This window comes from Dermacentor silvarum, chromosome 6 (assembly GCF_013339745.2).
Source record: "Dermacentor silvarum isolate Dsil-2018 chromosome 6, BIME_Dsil_1.4, whole genome shotgun sequence".
Classification (NCBI taxonomy): domain Eukaryota; kingdom Metazoa; phylum Arthropoda; class Arachnida; order Ixodida; family Ixodidae; genus Dermacentor; species Dermacentor silvarum.
Window position 1 is genome coordinate 132,511,392 of NC_051159.1, and position 16,534 is coordinate 132,527,925.

The 16,534-nt window shown below is 45.1% G+C and overlaps 1 protein-coding gene across 1 annotated transcript in view; it reads left to right on the forward strand.

The window, feature by feature from the left end:
- Window positions 1-16,534, forward strand: part of LOC119456901 (colorectal mutant cancer protein-like) — a 30,022-nt gene that overhangs the window by 13,125 nt on the left and 363 nt on the right. Inside the window, exons 9-15 of the mRNA XM_049669509.1 lie at window positions 3,459-3,620; window positions 3,751-3,973; window positions 6,974-7,151; window positions 8,896-9,127; window positions 9,994-10,171; window positions 13,468-13,633; window positions 15,356-15,458. Of these exons, the coding sequence (XP_049525466.1) occupies window positions 3,459-3,620; window positions 3,751-3,973; window positions 6,974-7,151; window positions 8,896-9,127; window positions 9,994-10,171; window positions 13,468-13,633; window positions 15,356-15,458 (1,242 nt within the window). The remainder of the gene's footprint in view (window positions 1-3,458; window positions 3,621-3,750; window positions 3,974-6,973; window positions 7,152-8,895; window positions 9,128-9,993; window positions 10,172-13,467; window positions 13,634-15,355; window positions 15,459-16,534) is intronic.

Here is a 16,534-nt window from a genome sequence, read left to right on the forward strand (position 1 = left end):
GGAGAAAGTTCTCTCCACATCACAGCTACCATTAGCTAGGCACAACAATGTCAGTGCAGCTTTTGCAAGCCTTGGGTAGCGAGAAGTAGAGTCATGCCAATACTCGATTAGTTCGACAGCTGGGTTTGTGGGGCTCGCTTCCAGCAAATACTGGTTGAACTCGTCATTAAGGGAATCTACATTGTCGGTTACGGACATGAACAGAGGTCGGTAGTCCTCAAATGACTGCCCCAGCAGACGCTTCTGAAACGGATCAAGGACGGCTCCCAACTTCCACAAAGTTAGCTGGTTTTCCTCTTTTTCTGAGACGTTCCGTCCAAGAGTGCAGCGCCATTTTGTGGCGAGTTTCGTGCAGAACTCTTCAGAACATGTTTTTACTAAATTAGCGCTGCGCTTGGGTAACATAGACAAAACAGCTTTGGCCTGATCGCTTTTACCGATCATCGCCGAAAGCTCCCCGACAATCTGCTGCAGCTTCACGTTTACCAGGTGATCAAAGCTGGGCATAAAAAGCTTCCCACTTTCAAGCGTTTTCTGGGCTTCCAAAAGTGGGCCGAGTGCATCTCTCATCAAGATTGCCTTCGCATAAACAACTTCTTTTTCAGAAAGTATCCCTCGAATAGCTTCCGCTTTGCTGCTATCATGCGAGCTTTCAGCAAGTTCTGTTAACGAGCTCCACATTTCTACGACTACCACAAGTGCCTTGTAGAAGCTTTGCCATCGATTCGGGACAACAGAAGGTGGCTTCTTAATGTCAGGTCCAAAGAGGCCATTAGAAGAACAAATTTCAGTGTACTTTTGGTAAAGCTTGTTAGCGTGCTTAAATAACGCTCCAAACTTGATCACTACGGATCGAACATCAGACATGCATGGTAAATAAATGGCATGGTCAACACTCACATGAATAAGGTGTGCTATATCTTTCACATGCAAGATTTGGATCCCTTCAGCCTGACAGATTTCTCGAACCATCTTTCGCATGTACTCCGCTGAGTCTGTGGCTACTGCCACAACGTCTTTCCACGTCTTGCCAACCGTCAGGAGTGCCTTGCTAACTGCGCTGGCCACCGTGTAACTGTTCGATGCATTTACCCTGTCGACGTCGACCAGAACAACGTGCTTCTTCACGTTTTTCTGGCTATAGTAGCACAGGAGAGTGTTGATGGTAGGCACACCAGTGATGTCTGGGGATTCATCGACGATGACGCTCACTTTCACATCTCGCATATCATCGCGGATTTTCTCCATGTCCTTGTCAAAAGCTTCTTTCAGGTATTTCAGCCGAAGTCTTTGTCCTGTTGGCATGGTCTTCGCGGCCTTGCAGTATTTGCGTGCGAAGTCTCCCAGCGGTCCGTCCGCCTGGTGCATGCTTATTCCGCTGTATGCTAGGGCACGAACAAAGTCATGGATAACGCCGTCCGCTTCAGTTTCTTTCACACGCTGTCTACAGGACATATCAAAAAGCGTCTGCTGAGACGTTCCCGCAGTCTCAGCTTCCTTGGAAGCCGTCTTGAACTTCTTATGACGAGATGACATTAGATGCTCACGAATTCGGTCGTAGGGCTTCTTCGCTGGATCGGTGACCATCTCGGTGTTGCAATATTTGCACACTAACGTGCGGGTGCCTTCACTGTCTTTCGTTGCGATCTGGAGATCTTCATGTTCTTTACACCAGTCATCCAGTGTCTTTCGTTTTCTTCCCATCTCCACGCTGAAGTTTCCGGTGCCGCCTTATGTCCGCGACGGTGGCTTTGCGCTCACAAGACGCGCCTGGTAATGCTAAGTGAGGATGGCGATATGCGTCTCGTTGGTTAGAGTTCGCACCAATCAGAAGCCTGATTCACTTCGTCACAGAAAAACTGGAAGAAAACCTAAGAGACCAACCTTGGATCGCGTTTTGTTCACATTCTCTTCTCGTTCGTCTTTATCCCCACCCACTAAAAAACGTGACCCTTTTTAGAAGTTCTTCGAAAAAGAGCAATACCACAATTTCCAGAATTTTGCTGCTCCTGTCAAAACAGGATTTTGAGTGCAGTGGCTTCTTTCTTTCTTCTTTCTTTCGAGGTTTTGGGGGGGGGGGGGGGGGAAGAAGGAGAGAAAAGGGCCCGAAACTGTCTGGCGTGAGGTGCCGACACCTTATAAGGCCCGGGGAGGGGATGGGGGAGTATGGGGCTTGGCTGCCCGCTGCGTCGGCTCGGCGGCGGCGGGGGCTTGGCGGTGAGAGGAGGGTGTCGCGCGAGAGAGTGAGGGGCGTTCGCGCGGGGTTGGACGCTGGGGGAGGGTATGGCTGGCTTCTTCGTCGCTCAATCTCTCCCCCACCGACTGGTCACCCGTCCCTTCCGCGTGAAATTCTTGGAAGCAGGTGCACATACCCGAGACTAATCTGCAGTGGGCAAAGGGGCAGATTTCTTTGCTTTTCTTTCACCCTAAATTTGTTCACAATGTACTCGAAGCGTGGCCGGCCTCAAACGTGTTTCCCACTTTCTTCTGCAAGCATTTTTGTAGGGGGGGGGGGGTGCATGTACGCTCTCACGGCGACCTGTCTAGAAAGCGTGGATAAAAACTGCAGCGCTACTCTCCAAGCAGCAGGGTGAAATGCACCCGTTTGTTTGTGAGCGGGGCGCCAGGAGAGAACAGGAGAGAACGGCAGACCGTCAAGAGAGAGAAAGTGGTTCGGGTGAAAAGGAAAGGAAGTGCACTGGGGATATTATTGAGCCCAAATGTGGGCTCACCTGCATACAACCCAGTGCGGGGGTGGGGGGGAGGAGGGGATGTAAAGATTAGAGAGGAGAAAGGGGTGACAAAGGAGACAGGTAGTGGTGAGAAGAGAAGGGGAAGAGCATCAACACGAGTTAGCAGCAACTCACGATTGTGCAGATCCCTACAGGGAGGTTTATTCGGGGAGAAATCGGGTTTAACCCGATTCTCCTGAAACTTGTTCGGGGTGCAAGAATCGGGTAAAATCGGGTTTTACCCGAAAACGAACAACCCTACCTATATACGACCGACGTGTTGGTTGCTGGGTCGCACATAATGTCGCAAAAATGATCTACTAAAAGTACTGCTTCTGATACATTGAGCTTTTGTGAGGAAGTCGGCAGTCACCGGCGCCATATTGGAAAGGCATTATGTTGGCTTTACGCGGTGGTTATGCGTATAGTTTCGTGAATTCGGCTATCTCGAAACTCCGCTTATCTCGAAATTTTTGCCAGTTTTTACTACTTCGAGTTAACAGGGTATTACTGTATAATTTCTTCAGTCCAGCCCACTGGCACTCTGGGCAATGAACGGCATGAAAAGAATATTTGCTAGATATCTATACCCTGTACACGTTACTGTTGTCATGTCCATGCTTGCTAGTTTTATGAGCAGTCAATTCAATGTGCAGCCTTGACAGGTGGAAGTGGCAACTTGCGAACTTCCTGCTTGGTTTCTTAGTACGGTGCCTCTTTACACAGATCTCCAGCAGCAAGGTAGCTGAACAGCTGGTGCAACAGCTGCAAGAAGAGGCACACACCCAGGAAGCCATTGCTGCCCAGCGGCTCTGCTCTTCAGGCTCTCCCCTTCCTGAGGGCCGTGTACGCGAATTTGAAGTGGAGATAGAGCGTCTAAGCAGCAAGGTGCGTGTGTATGTGTGCTGAGGAATTAGGCAGTTAATGTCATTTATTGTGCCTGTGTGCTACCGGTATAAGTTGCTGTGGAACAGTGTTCCATCTGTTTGCAACTCATGCACTGTGTGCTTTTCCTAAGGTGGAGCACCTCCGTTGTCAAAATGACCTCCTTCAATTGGCACTGGAAGAGAGCCGAGGCCAGTGCGATCGGCTCAGTGTGCTTCTGGGAAAGCACGAGTCGAACCAGACTGCCTTGCAACTGGCCCTGGCCTGTAGCGATCGAGCTCTAGAGGCATTCGATGCGTTGCTGGCCCTAGCTGACACCGGTCGACCACTGGCAAACTACAGGGCAGCTTCCCCTTGTGAGTTGTTTTCTGCTTTGCAATGTGGCAACCATAAGTGACCCATCGTGGTAGCTCAGTGGCTATGGCATTCTGCTGTTGAACACAAGGTTGCAGGTTCGATTCCTAGCCACCGCAATCAGATTTCAATGCGGGCGGATCGCACACACTTGTGCACTTAGATTATGCGCTTATTAAAGAACACCAGATCATCAAAATTAATCCGGAGCCTTCCACTATGGTGCCTCTCATAGGCCCTGCGTTGCTCTGTGACGTTAAATCCACTCAAATAATCAATGAAAGAATCAATAAAAAAATTACTTTTAGAGGTATTTTTGGCGTGATTATCAGCCAGCATAGGCACATCAATTATGTGATCCACAAATCTCGTGCTGTTACCATGACCGAGACTGCGGAGGTACTGTGTTTTACCTGCTTTAAATGGAAGACACTTCAGCCAGGATTACAGGCTGGCCTCTTTCTGTCACGTTGACACTAATGACACCCACATCAAAATCCCATATGTGCCTGTTATTGCCCATATTAAAAAAAACATGGATCCAGAAATTGAAAAAGACAAAGTGGCATTCATGGTAATGAAAATGGCATACCATCGGAGCAAATATGAACGCCATTGTTCACTTTTGCTTGATTCTACTTCACCCTCACCTACAGTTCTGCATTTAAGCGTGCTTCAATGCATAAAACAGTGTTTTCCTCAAAAATTTTACTGGAACGCCCATGCATTTCGTCGGACACTTTGAAAATTAATATCTCAAAACTGGTTCAGTCCTGAGAATTCGTTCCAAGTGGATACGCCTTGCGAACTCGGCGGCTATAATTCGTAGATTGAAATATCTGCCATAATGGAACTAATTAAAAAGTTAATTAGCATAATTATGTTAATTATCCAATTAAGCATTTTGATTTCTCATGGAAGTACTGGCCGCCTCATCGAGTAGTTTAGATCAAGGATTATAATTGTGCTATCTGCCACAGGGAATTTTTAAAAATTTAGTGCAGCTAAAATGAAACACCCTGTATTAGTTGAGGACCCCTTAATGATCAACCTGTTATCACGAAATTGATGAAAATAGAGTTCCTAAAGAATACTGTATCACTCTAAACTGGTAAAGGGTTTTTCCTTAGTGTCCCTTTAACAAACAGGCGCTTACTTGCAACTCAGTTTATATTGGGAAAAGGATGGTATATACAGAAGAACCTCGTTCATACGTTTTCAAAAAATACGCGAAAAATAAACGTACGATCCGGGAAAATGTACGATCCGAATTCAGTAAAAATTGAAGCTGACAAGCCCATATTGAGGTGCAAGGGCAGAAAACATCGAGCAATGCAGAGAATGAGCAATGCAGAGAAGTCGCGGAGGGGGGCGATTGAGCACTGCGGAGAAGCCGCGCGGCGGCTGTCTGCCACTTGGCGCTTCACAAACACATGAGAGCGGTCTTTTTACACACCTGAATGATAACTGTTCGCTGCAGAACGTATCATATGACCGCAGTTTGCCGCAATGCTGAACGTTGCTGCCGAATAATCGTATTTTCCTGGTACGTATTAACTGGAATGTATTAACACATTCCTCTATGGGGTTACGTTTATTTTTCGGGATTGCAAATGTAGGAGCTGGGAAATCGTATTAAGCGGGAACGTATCAGCTAGGTTCTACCGTATATACACCAGCTGCCTAAAATGAGCGTGTGTAGAATGATCAAGTAATGATGTTCAAGCATCATGTTCAATTATGCTTTATCATTCAACGAACATTAAAAATAACAGTAAATAACAAATGTAAGCAGGGCACATTGCAGTCAGGAAAGCAAATTCTTTTTCAGTGAGTGCGACAGATGGCTCACAAACTCACATATCTGCGTGCTTTTTGACAGGGAATGCTTCAGTTATTTCGCATGTTATTTTATTTCTATGTGAAAACAGAACTGAAGTGTTACAAAAAAACAGTTAAATGACAACTTTTGCAGTGGCTAGCTAAGCGCGAGTGATTATCTTTATCAAGTGATTGGAGATGCTCTTTTAGGCACTTGTGAACACATTGACCCATTTGGCCTATGTAAACTTTGCTGCGAGTTAATGGCAACATGAGCACTGCACCTGTTTTACCTAACAAACTTTAAGGTTTCCTTCAAAGCACAAAGTGCACTGCATTGCAACAGTGATTCATTACCAACTCGCCCAACTTTCAGTTCTATTGCAGTGTTGTGTAGTTCATTAACAGCTGTCTGAGAGTGACAACGATGGATATCAAGAGTGAATAAGTTCATGAAGTGTGGAAGGTAAATTATTAAAAAATGCAATTTTTATGGTTGTGAAAACTCGAGGACCTTCTTCTTATTGTTGTCGTAAAGGTTCAGTGCATGTCATAAAAGGGTGCACATAATTTCTTCAGTTCAAGCCTACAAAATTTGATGCATACATTTTGGGCATATTAGAATCAAGTAACTACGGCACATGTGAAATATTCTCTGTGTGGTTGCCAACAAGGGAGAATAGAAAAAGAATGCTGCTGTGCTGTTTATTGCTCACAAGGCCATGAAGTGAAAAACCTTTAGCTGGAGAAATTCTAGTCTGGCACAGCCTTTAGACATGGATAACTTTACAAATGTACAAGCTCACCAAGATAAAGCTAGAAACCCTGTCACTACATAGCAAACTGCCAGGTACCAGGTTGGTTTTAAAACAGGTGAGCTTACACAAAAGTTAATCACTGTTATTGGTGTTTCTAAAATTCTTAGACATAACACCATGAAATTGTGAGCTGCAAACTGCCGCATTTCAATTGCCATTTCAGTTTCCCGGGGCTTTGATGATGCTGATAGTTCTGTAGCTATACCTACACGCTACTCCTGCTCAGTCTATCCGAGGTGTTGCTTTTCGGAATGTCTGGTGCAAACAAGCAAGGTTCTTTGCTCAGCCTCTGCAGCATCTGCGAATGGAAAATTGGTGTGTCGGTGCGAATATCAGTGTGGTAATGCATTTGGTCATTTGCAGTGGAGGAAGAGGAGATGATGTGCCGCGTCCAAGAAGAGCGGCGGCTAGCCGAGGGTCTGGCCCGGCAAGTCCTTCACCGGCTCGACCGCCATTGCGGAGGTGCCTTGGCGGTGACCTCGCCCGGCTGTGTGGCAGCCAGCCCCTGGGAGGACCTCTCTTCACACAGCCACACCACCAGGTCTCTATCTCGTGCTTTCATCACCATGGTAGCACTGATGTAACAGGATTCCCATCCTGAGCATGAGATTTTCAGCTGTCGTTGTTGTTCCTGAGCTTGTTCCAAGGGTCGTTGTTGTTCCTGAGCTTGTTCCAAGGGTCGTTGTTGTTCCTGAGCTTTTTCAGCAGATGGAAAAGAAATGACATGGAAACCAGGTATCCCAGGTATCCGGCAGGAACAAGGGTGGTGTTTACATGGTGAAGGTTCACACTAGCTGCGACCTTTGCAACTTCTTGAGCAGCTAAACCACAGCCTCAGCAGTAGTCGGCCTGGTGGTTGCTCAGTGGCTGTGGTGCTGTGCTGCTGAGCAGGTTCAATTCCCGATTGTGGTGGCTGCATTCCAGTTAGGGCGCAATACCAAAATGCTTGTGTTTAGTTCACATGTGGAACAATTTGAGCAAGTTGGTCTGTCTATCTCTCATAGACATTGTGTTGCTTTGGAATGTTAAAGTTTATGACTTATTTTAGGGCACAGCTCTTGGCGCCCGTTACTGCGTTGAGCGTTGGCACGTGTCGGCGTTGTCCCTCGGCATTACCGAGCGATCAAGCACAGTGAAGGATGAAAGAGCGAAGTGGAGCGCAGCGGGGGATGAAAGGCGGCGAGGAGGATAGCGGAGGAGGACGGGGCAGTGGAAGCATGAGGAGGAAAGCGGAGGAAGCGACCTTGAAGCACCACAAGATGGCACTCACATCCGCAGCGGCGGCGGCACCAGCTTGCGGGGGAAAGAAAGAAAAGAACCAAAAAGCTCGCCTTCGTGCATAGCGTTTGCCACGAGCATTTCCCGGTAAAGATTACGGTTGCATAAGCTGCAGTATAGCCGGGGAGGGGCCAATGTGTGGCTGGTCTATATAGTGGAACCTCGATTATACGTTCCTCCGTCATGTGACGGCCCACATTTTACGACGGATTAGTTTGGTCCTGGCAAAACTCCCATAGAAATAATCTATTAAAAACCTCGATTATACAACACAATTTTATGCCGACCCCGCATTGTACGACGCCTCTTTTGGTACCGTCCGAGGAAAAAAAAAACGAAAAGCCCTAAGCAGACGCAGGCTGGCGCGTGAGCACGCTGCATCCAGCTGATAACAGGTGTGCAATGCCTTATTTACCCGAATGCAACAAGACTGCGATTGTAACATGAGGGGCGACTTTCTAGCCACACGAAATAATAAACATAAAACCGTGAATGTAATGCGAAATGAACGGAAAAAGAAATGGTACCTTTATTCAAGGAATCGCAATTTGGAAACTAGTTCTCTTCACTCATGATTGGCGTCTGAATAGATGACGGAGCTTTCCTTGGGTGGTATATTTTTTTTATTTAATCTACCTTCCTTGGAGCAGTGTAGGTTCGTGCCTCAAGCTTATTCAAGTGGTCTGTACCCGTTTTTTGGGCAAGACTGAGCGTCACTGTCTATATTAAGTTTTTCAATTATACGATGACCGGGTTATATGACTGTTTTGCGTGGTCCCCTGAAAGTCGTATAATCGGGGTTCCACTGTATATAGCGTCGCACGTCGCAGCTCTGCCAGTGGGTGTGGTGACCGGTGCGATGCCTCAACATATCGCAAAATGAAAACACGTATAGAGCTGCACTCAAATTTCGCAATAGGGAGTATCGTAATCGTCGGTGATTTTCTTGACACTCTCAGCAGTATGCAAGCTCACTGTAGACACACCTTTTTTATCCCCCCTTTCAGCACAACCAGTTCAACTTCCAGCAGCTGTGATGGTGGTGAATTGACCAAGGTCGAGGAGCAGCGTCTGCGTGAGCATCTGGTGCAGCTGCGCGATGAGCGTGCAGCATTGAGAGCCACACTGCTGGAGCTGGAGAGCGTGCACATTGAACCGCGTGGTGCCACGACACTTTTCGACGCCCACAAGCTTGACCTGGAGAATGCTGTGCTCATGCAAGAACTTATGGCCATAAAGGTTTGTGTTTCAAAACCAGTCCTATTGCTAAAGAGTATGCTCACCCTTAGTCGGTGCGCTACTTCATTAAAGTATATTCAACAACAAAAGAAGGCAAATTCACTGCCAAAGAAGTGTACAAAAATGCAAGAGAGAGAGAGAGAAACGAAGAAGGAAAGGTAGGGAGGTTAACAAGAAACACCTGGCAGCCTTGTAGCATATCAAAAGATGGCCGATGCACTTGATCACTAGATCATCGCTCTGTTTTCATGCTGTATTTTATTCGTAAATGCTTTCTGACAAGGTTTCCAGGAACCTACGGGAGTTTTTTTGTTTTGTTTTTTTTTATTCCTGAAATGTAGAAATCTTACTTTACTGAAATCCTCTATTTAACAAAGTTTCAGCTGAAAGTATGCCTTTACTATATTAGGGTTAAACTGCAATGAACCAGTTGGTTTTGGACACATGTGCGACCAGAACAGATGTAGGAACTGGATACGTGAGCTAGTTGCCACAACAATGCAAGCAAGGCACTGTGTATTGCCCATCAATATACAAAGCTGCCTGAATATCAGCCGTGGTCTTGTTTTGACTTTTCATACCTTACAAATGACCTCCCAACAGCTGTTCCTGGTTGCTTTGCATTCGAACTTCGTGCCCTTAGAAGGCAGGAAGGTTGAATTTTACAAATGCTTTCCTTGGATTAAGTGACTTCAGAATGTGGTGAAAACATAGTGGACCAAACAAGATTCTGAGGTTTGTTTTTATAAACCACACTTTTTAATTACCAGAGTTTGGATTAACACGAGTGAACGCGGCCGCAACTTCAAATTAAATGTTTCGTTTTTGGTAGTTTCGGAGGATGAGCCTGGCGCCCTTGCCCGCAGGAGGAAAAGGCTGAGCTGAAGGCCCAAAATTACCTGCTGGAGAAGGAGAAGGCTGCACTGGAACTGCGAGCTGGCAGTTGGGAGGCCCGGGAACAGGCCTACATGGTCTCCATTGAGCACCTTAGGACACAGTTGGTTGACGTGCGGCCACCTCAGCAGACTCCAATGAGACTGGCAAGTGATTCCACAAAAAAAAAAAAAATCTGAACTTTTGCATGTTAAAATCACGATATGATTATGAGGCACACCACTGTTCTGAGGTGCATTTCCGTGCGCACTGAGAGAGAGAGATTGACTTTTTGCTTTTTTTCTCTCAGTGATGTGTAGGAGCATGATCGTGAGCAACGCGCGATGCACACGCGAAACAGCTGGCGCCACCTTGTGGTGCACTGTGCCAACTCGCGATGCTCTCCGCGGCTTTTGCAATCGGCATGCCGGTGGGATGCGCTGCATGGTAATGGCAGCAGGTATAAACTCGCGTAGGCAATTTTATTGCCTTGTCTCGACATCATTCATTTAAGGGAAACAGCAATGCAAATGTCAAGCTCAATCTGCATGGAAAATGCTGTCCAGAAGGCAAAATGTTGATCATTGTATCCGACATGCGGTCATAACATATTGTTGTGTATGTGGTCTTTTTCTCATAGCCCTAATGCATAAGTTGATACTCTTCAGTCGACTCATCACTATAACCGATATTATTATATGTGGTCTCGTTATAAGTGGACTGCACTGTATACACACAAACACACTATAAAGCAAGAGATCGAGGAAAAAGTCTGCAGTAAGATTTATGGATAAAAACATGTCGTCCCTAAAACATGTTTCTTGCATGGTCAGTATGTACACACAGAAATGCCTGCTACTGTCCGAGATGTAGAAGAATATCTCTAGAAGTATTCAGAGTATGGTACTCTTCGAAGTGGGGCTCAGCACAAAGCACCTTGTCACAAGCAGCACACATGAATCGCGTGTCCTTTCTTTGCTTCGGCTGCCGGCTTATGGTCGCGCACACATAGCACTTGCGCTGCATGCGGCTGCCTAGGGCAAACAAAAAGCTTCTGTAAAAAGCGACAGCGTCACCTCCACACACACCATGGAGGTAGCAGACAAAGTGTGCTCTACCATGTGAGCGAGTGCCCAGAGGTGAACAAGTCGAGTTGTCCACCTTGGTGAGCAGAAATTCAATTTTAAGTGAGTTTGGTGTGACCTCATAAAGCTAGCAGCACCTCTCAACAACCGGTGTTAACACGTCAATACGCGCGAAATAACCGTCAAATCGGTACCATACATGTACGGCAAAAACCCTTGAAGGGTTCATTGTAGACCATAGTCCCACAAGCTGAGGTGTGTTTAGTCCATCTGTGTAGGATAGGCTAGTGCAAATATTCAATAGGTTTGAATATTCGATCCAATATTATGTTATTCGAAATTTGCTCCGGCTCGAATGTCAGTAGTCAAATTTTTTGAAGTATTCGAAACAAACTAATATATATATATATTTTACTGGGTATAAGCTGCACCCCAACCTACAACACCCCGGAAAGCAAAAATATATGCTCGCTCTCCCGTAATCGAGAGTAGATGTAAGCATGAAATGACTACCTGTGACATTCGCATGCGCGAAAAAAAAAAAAAAAAAACAGTGATAAACACCGGGGCAGCACGTTTCAGCTTCGCTGGTTGACCATCTGTACGGACTGCTTGGGCGGGCATTTTTTTCATTCTTGTCGCGGACCATTTACGACTCACGGACCGCTGGCATTCAAAAGTGCACACCTCTCTATCTGCCTTTTGAATGTCGCTATTGGAAATGACAAATAAAACGTCAGAGTACTAAAAGTTATAGCTTGAGTGATATTGTGAACCAACATTAAGAAGAAATCGAAAGCAATATTTTTTTGTAACTTGTTTGGGAAGTATGTAGCGTACATAATGCGGTCCTGTAGAAAGTATTGGGGGCCAGAGACCACATTTTCCTCACTTTTGACTGGTTGCCCGGATGATCTCGTTTTGTTCTCACAACGATGCACGGATGTTCTCGTTTGAGTGCCCGGATAACGGCTCTGGCGTTTGGCTCAAGGTTACTTAAGGTTGGCGCAAACGGGAGCTAAAAGCATTTCATGCTTAAAAATATACTTGCGTATAGCCTGCGAAAATAACTACAACAGTGGCCAAATCTTTGTAAAAACAGTCTCCATTCACGAGGTGCGCAAATTGTCCCCATCATATCTTCGGCCAGCTGATGGTAGAGAGCTTTGCCCTAAAGATGTCCACACTGCCATGAAACCAATTGTGGCGAGATTGTGCTGCTGTGAAGCCGCACCTTAAGTTGGAATTCGATGTAACCTGCAGCTCAATCTCACTGTTCAATTTTTAAAAATTTTTCGTCTGTGCGCTTGCAGAATGGAACGGGTTAAAATCGCATGTAGATGGAAAGCATCAAGCTGAATTTGTGCACCACAGTATAAACTTCCAGCATTGCATAGTGAAGGTTGCACTTCACAGAATCACGACGGCGCATGATGGGAAACCCGAAACGCTCCCGTAGCCTCAACCACCGCAAAATTTTAAGTAGACTGAAGCACAACAGTGAGCAAGAGCCTGTAAACACATTTTCTGTGCAGCTGGAGTTGTAATAAATGTTGAAATTGCACTTTTGCATGAAGATATCTAAATAACGGCACTTAAAAAATAAACTGACTCTAGAGATGAACCTGTGTCCTTTCTAACAAGTACGGAACCAATTTTCTTAGATTAATCAACGTCAAGGTTTTATGCAAATCCCATAAATTTTTGAACTTTTTGCTTCAAAATTATTCCACACGAATTACTATTTGCTGTGACTTCGCTTCTAACCAAAAAAATTAATATTTGCACAAGCCTAGTGCAGGCTGTTGTCTATCCGCACATCTAATTTCACTGTAAGATGGCTATGATACTGGAACGCTAACACCTAGTCGTCATAACAGCTTGGGACTGTGGTGAACCAGGTTCCCAGTGTCATGCGGGAGGAGAAAGAAAATTCTCACACAATTCCGTTGCTGCATGAAAAAGACTTCTTCTTTCTGGGGTTTTACATGCCAAAACCAGTTCTGATTATGAGGCACACTGTAGTGGAGGGCTCCGGATTAATTTTGACCACCTGGGGTTCTTTAACATGCGCTACAACGCAAGCACATGGGCATTTTTGCATTTCGCCTCCATCGAAATGCGGCCGCCGCGGTCGGGATTCGATCCCGCGATCTCGTGCTCAGCAGCGCAACGCCTTAGCTGACTGAGCCATCGCGGCAGGTATGGAAGAGACAAATTTAGTAATGTAAATTGAATGTGCCCACAGTATTCAATGCATTAAGAAAGGAAAAGTAGTTCGAGCTTCTGTGTTCCTACTCCCATTGGAGAGTCTCAGACGTGTGTGCAGTGTCAGGTAGGGATGTGCCTTGATGCTGAACTTGACATCCCTCTTGCAGGAAGGCACCAGTCCGGAAATTCAGGAGCTGGCTGAATCCCAGAAGCGGGAAAAAAGCCTCAAGGCACGTGTCGATGAGCTTGTTGCCACTCTGGAGAAAATCACCAAGAACGCAGAGCTTCGCTCCCGGCAGTCAGCAGAGTTCGTCGATGATCTGAAGAGGGCCAACAGGCAAGGCTTCTTTCCTCTCTCTCTCTTGCCTTTGTTTTGCCTTCTCTGATCCTTTCTTGCTGAGACCACTCTTAAATATTCTCGTGCTACCTAAGCTACACCTAGCCTGGAACAATTATCAGTATAGGCTAGAACTTCTGGCATATTGCACTTCCTTGCTAAGTACTCTCCTGTTGGCAAAACCCAGCTGAACATTGCAGTTCAGTCTCCTGAGTTCAAAACCACAGGTTAAAAAGCCCTCTAACATAGCTTTAATGCTTTTCTCATAGCACTGTGTCTGGTACCCGTTGTGTGGTACCTAAAGTGTGAAGCACTTTAGGGGCCCGGGCTGTTGGCGTGTCATGTCGTGGTCACGCGCAGAAACAGGGTCAAAACAAGTGCAGAATTGTCCAAAACCAGTTCAAAATAAACTAACATGATTCAAAATAATGTAAAAAATAAGAATAATCAAGCATTAAGTGCATTAATTAGCAGAAACTCGTGAAAATCTTGTAATGTGATCTCATGTCATCATGGTCACACGCAATAACAAGTTCTCAAAACGGTGAAAACAAGTGCAGAATTGATCAAAACCGGTTCAAAATAAACTAACGTGATTCAGAATAATTTAAAATATACGAATACTGATGAATTAATCGAATTAATTAACAGAAATTCATTAAAATCACTTCTATTGTCAGCAAATGCTTTGGCTCCATGTGTGTGGCAGTTTCCCACCAGTTGTGCCTTAGCACAGGTGTCAAAACGAATGATGGATTGCTAAACACAAGGTAAACACAGGATAAAACAAGATAAACACAAGGAAAACACAAGGGAAACACCGGCGAATCACTGCTTTGCACTTCCCCAGTTTTCACGTTGAGTGGAACTGCATTACCGCCGAGTTTACCAAGGCCACTGTCCTGGACCGGTACCCAATTTTTTTTCATTGTATGATATAGTTCAGAAATATTTCAGCAACTAGCCTGAATTGTTATCTTGATCAGCTGCCTTTCTCACTTAATTTTATTCAAGCATTTGAAAATCCAGTTCAGTTCTGAATCATTTCAACATAATTTAATTTGCTTTCACTGTGAATCATTATCAGTTACTTTTGTGGAAAATTTGGCCTTAGACTACGCACAGTAGAGTGGTGAAATACACTTGCAGCGTACAAGTCAGTGACCATCTCGTGGTAACACTCAGTGTGCGTGCACCTGCCCACAAGTGTTTTCAGAACACTGAACCTGCCAAAAATTTTACATTCTTTCCTGACTAAGCATCCAGCTAAAAATTCGTGAGTGAATTATTACTACACTGCTCTGCAAAAAGTGCATTGCCTCCTATTCCAGACTCCACTCCCGAGTTACCGGGTAAATGTGTTTTTCGCTAGTATTTCATTTCAATGATTCTTCTGGACAAATGTGCATAGCGCATTCTGTGCAGATTACTAATGAGCCTCTGCATCCATTCACGAGTCCTGATGTTCATTTATAGAACAATGCCACATTTTTGGAGGCTGACTCACTAGTAACCTAATAGCCTAAGATCCGGATAGACCTCTTTTGTGCCAGGTAGCCGACAACAATAGATCATCACTGATGTTGCATTTGTTTGTCATCTAATTGCTATGTTGTGTTATTGTTACTTGTTCCTTTATTTTTCTTTCCTTTAGAGTGGAAGTACTGCACAGTGATTCGCAAGTAAATCTTCAAGCATTTCATTATGTTCTTTCACTTGTAGCGCCCTGGTGTCAGCATTTGAAAAAGTCAAGAAGAAGAATATGGCCAAGCTCAGGAAGGTGGAACTACAAATGGCTGCCATGTCTGAACGACATAACTCACAGGTATGTGTTCTTTATTAGCGCAGTATGGCTACTGGCAGTATGTGCTTTTGCAGTGGCGCACCGACGGGGGGGGGGATTCGGGGGTGTAACTCCCCCCTGAGGCCGACTTAACCCCCCCGTTTTGTTTAACCCCTTTTCTTTCCTTACGCATTTGAGTACTGCAACTAAGATGTAAGTCGCGCAATCGTCTGCACACTCGCAAAAAGCGCAATTTTTTGACAATTTCCCGCGAGGAAATCGAAATTAGTGCCGTTTAGATGGTATTGGCAAACTGTCAACCCCCCCCCCTGGCAGAGATCCTGGGTGCGCTACTGTGCTTTTGCTCACCAGACACAACACTTAAAACCACAAACATACCTCTGAGCAGACAGTGAGCTTTGATGCTTTTTGAAATTTCACTTAATCATACTTTTACTCAGACTTGCGATTTACAAAGAGTGCTTTCCACTTGACGTTTACTTAATGCTTTGAAGGGTCTGTTGTGTTGCAGGCCTCATCCAGTGGCATGTGCGACTACTTGGCTGTTTGAAGCAGACTTTGCGAAATTAATTGGCAGTCACATTGGACATATTTCCGACATAATTTTAGTATGGCATTGCTCAACATTGGTGTGTCCATCCTACATTCTGGGATGGCCATGTTGTAATACCATGTGGAATGTATACAGTGTTGCCAACTAAACCAGATACCCCATGGTACACATTTCAGCCCTGTGGTGTGTGTTTCAGAAAATACTTTAAAAATATATTTCATGTGGCTGCTGCCACACTGCAGTCTCTGATAACACATACACATACAGTGCCATGGTCTGTCATCTTTACTGGGTAATTGCCACTGGAGAAAGAAACAAGAAAAACACTACTGCTTCGTTGCACAAATGTTCAATATAATGTAGAGGTGTGTGAATAAGGAATAGTAGATTTCGAATCGAATATCGAATCGAATCAAGAAAAAGAAAGCCAAATATCAAACCAAATATTGAGTAGTGGAAAATGGTTCATGTGTTGAAAATTACAAAAAATTGAGCCATTCGGCTCCCATTATTCTTCTCACTCAAACTAAGTTGTACTAAGCAT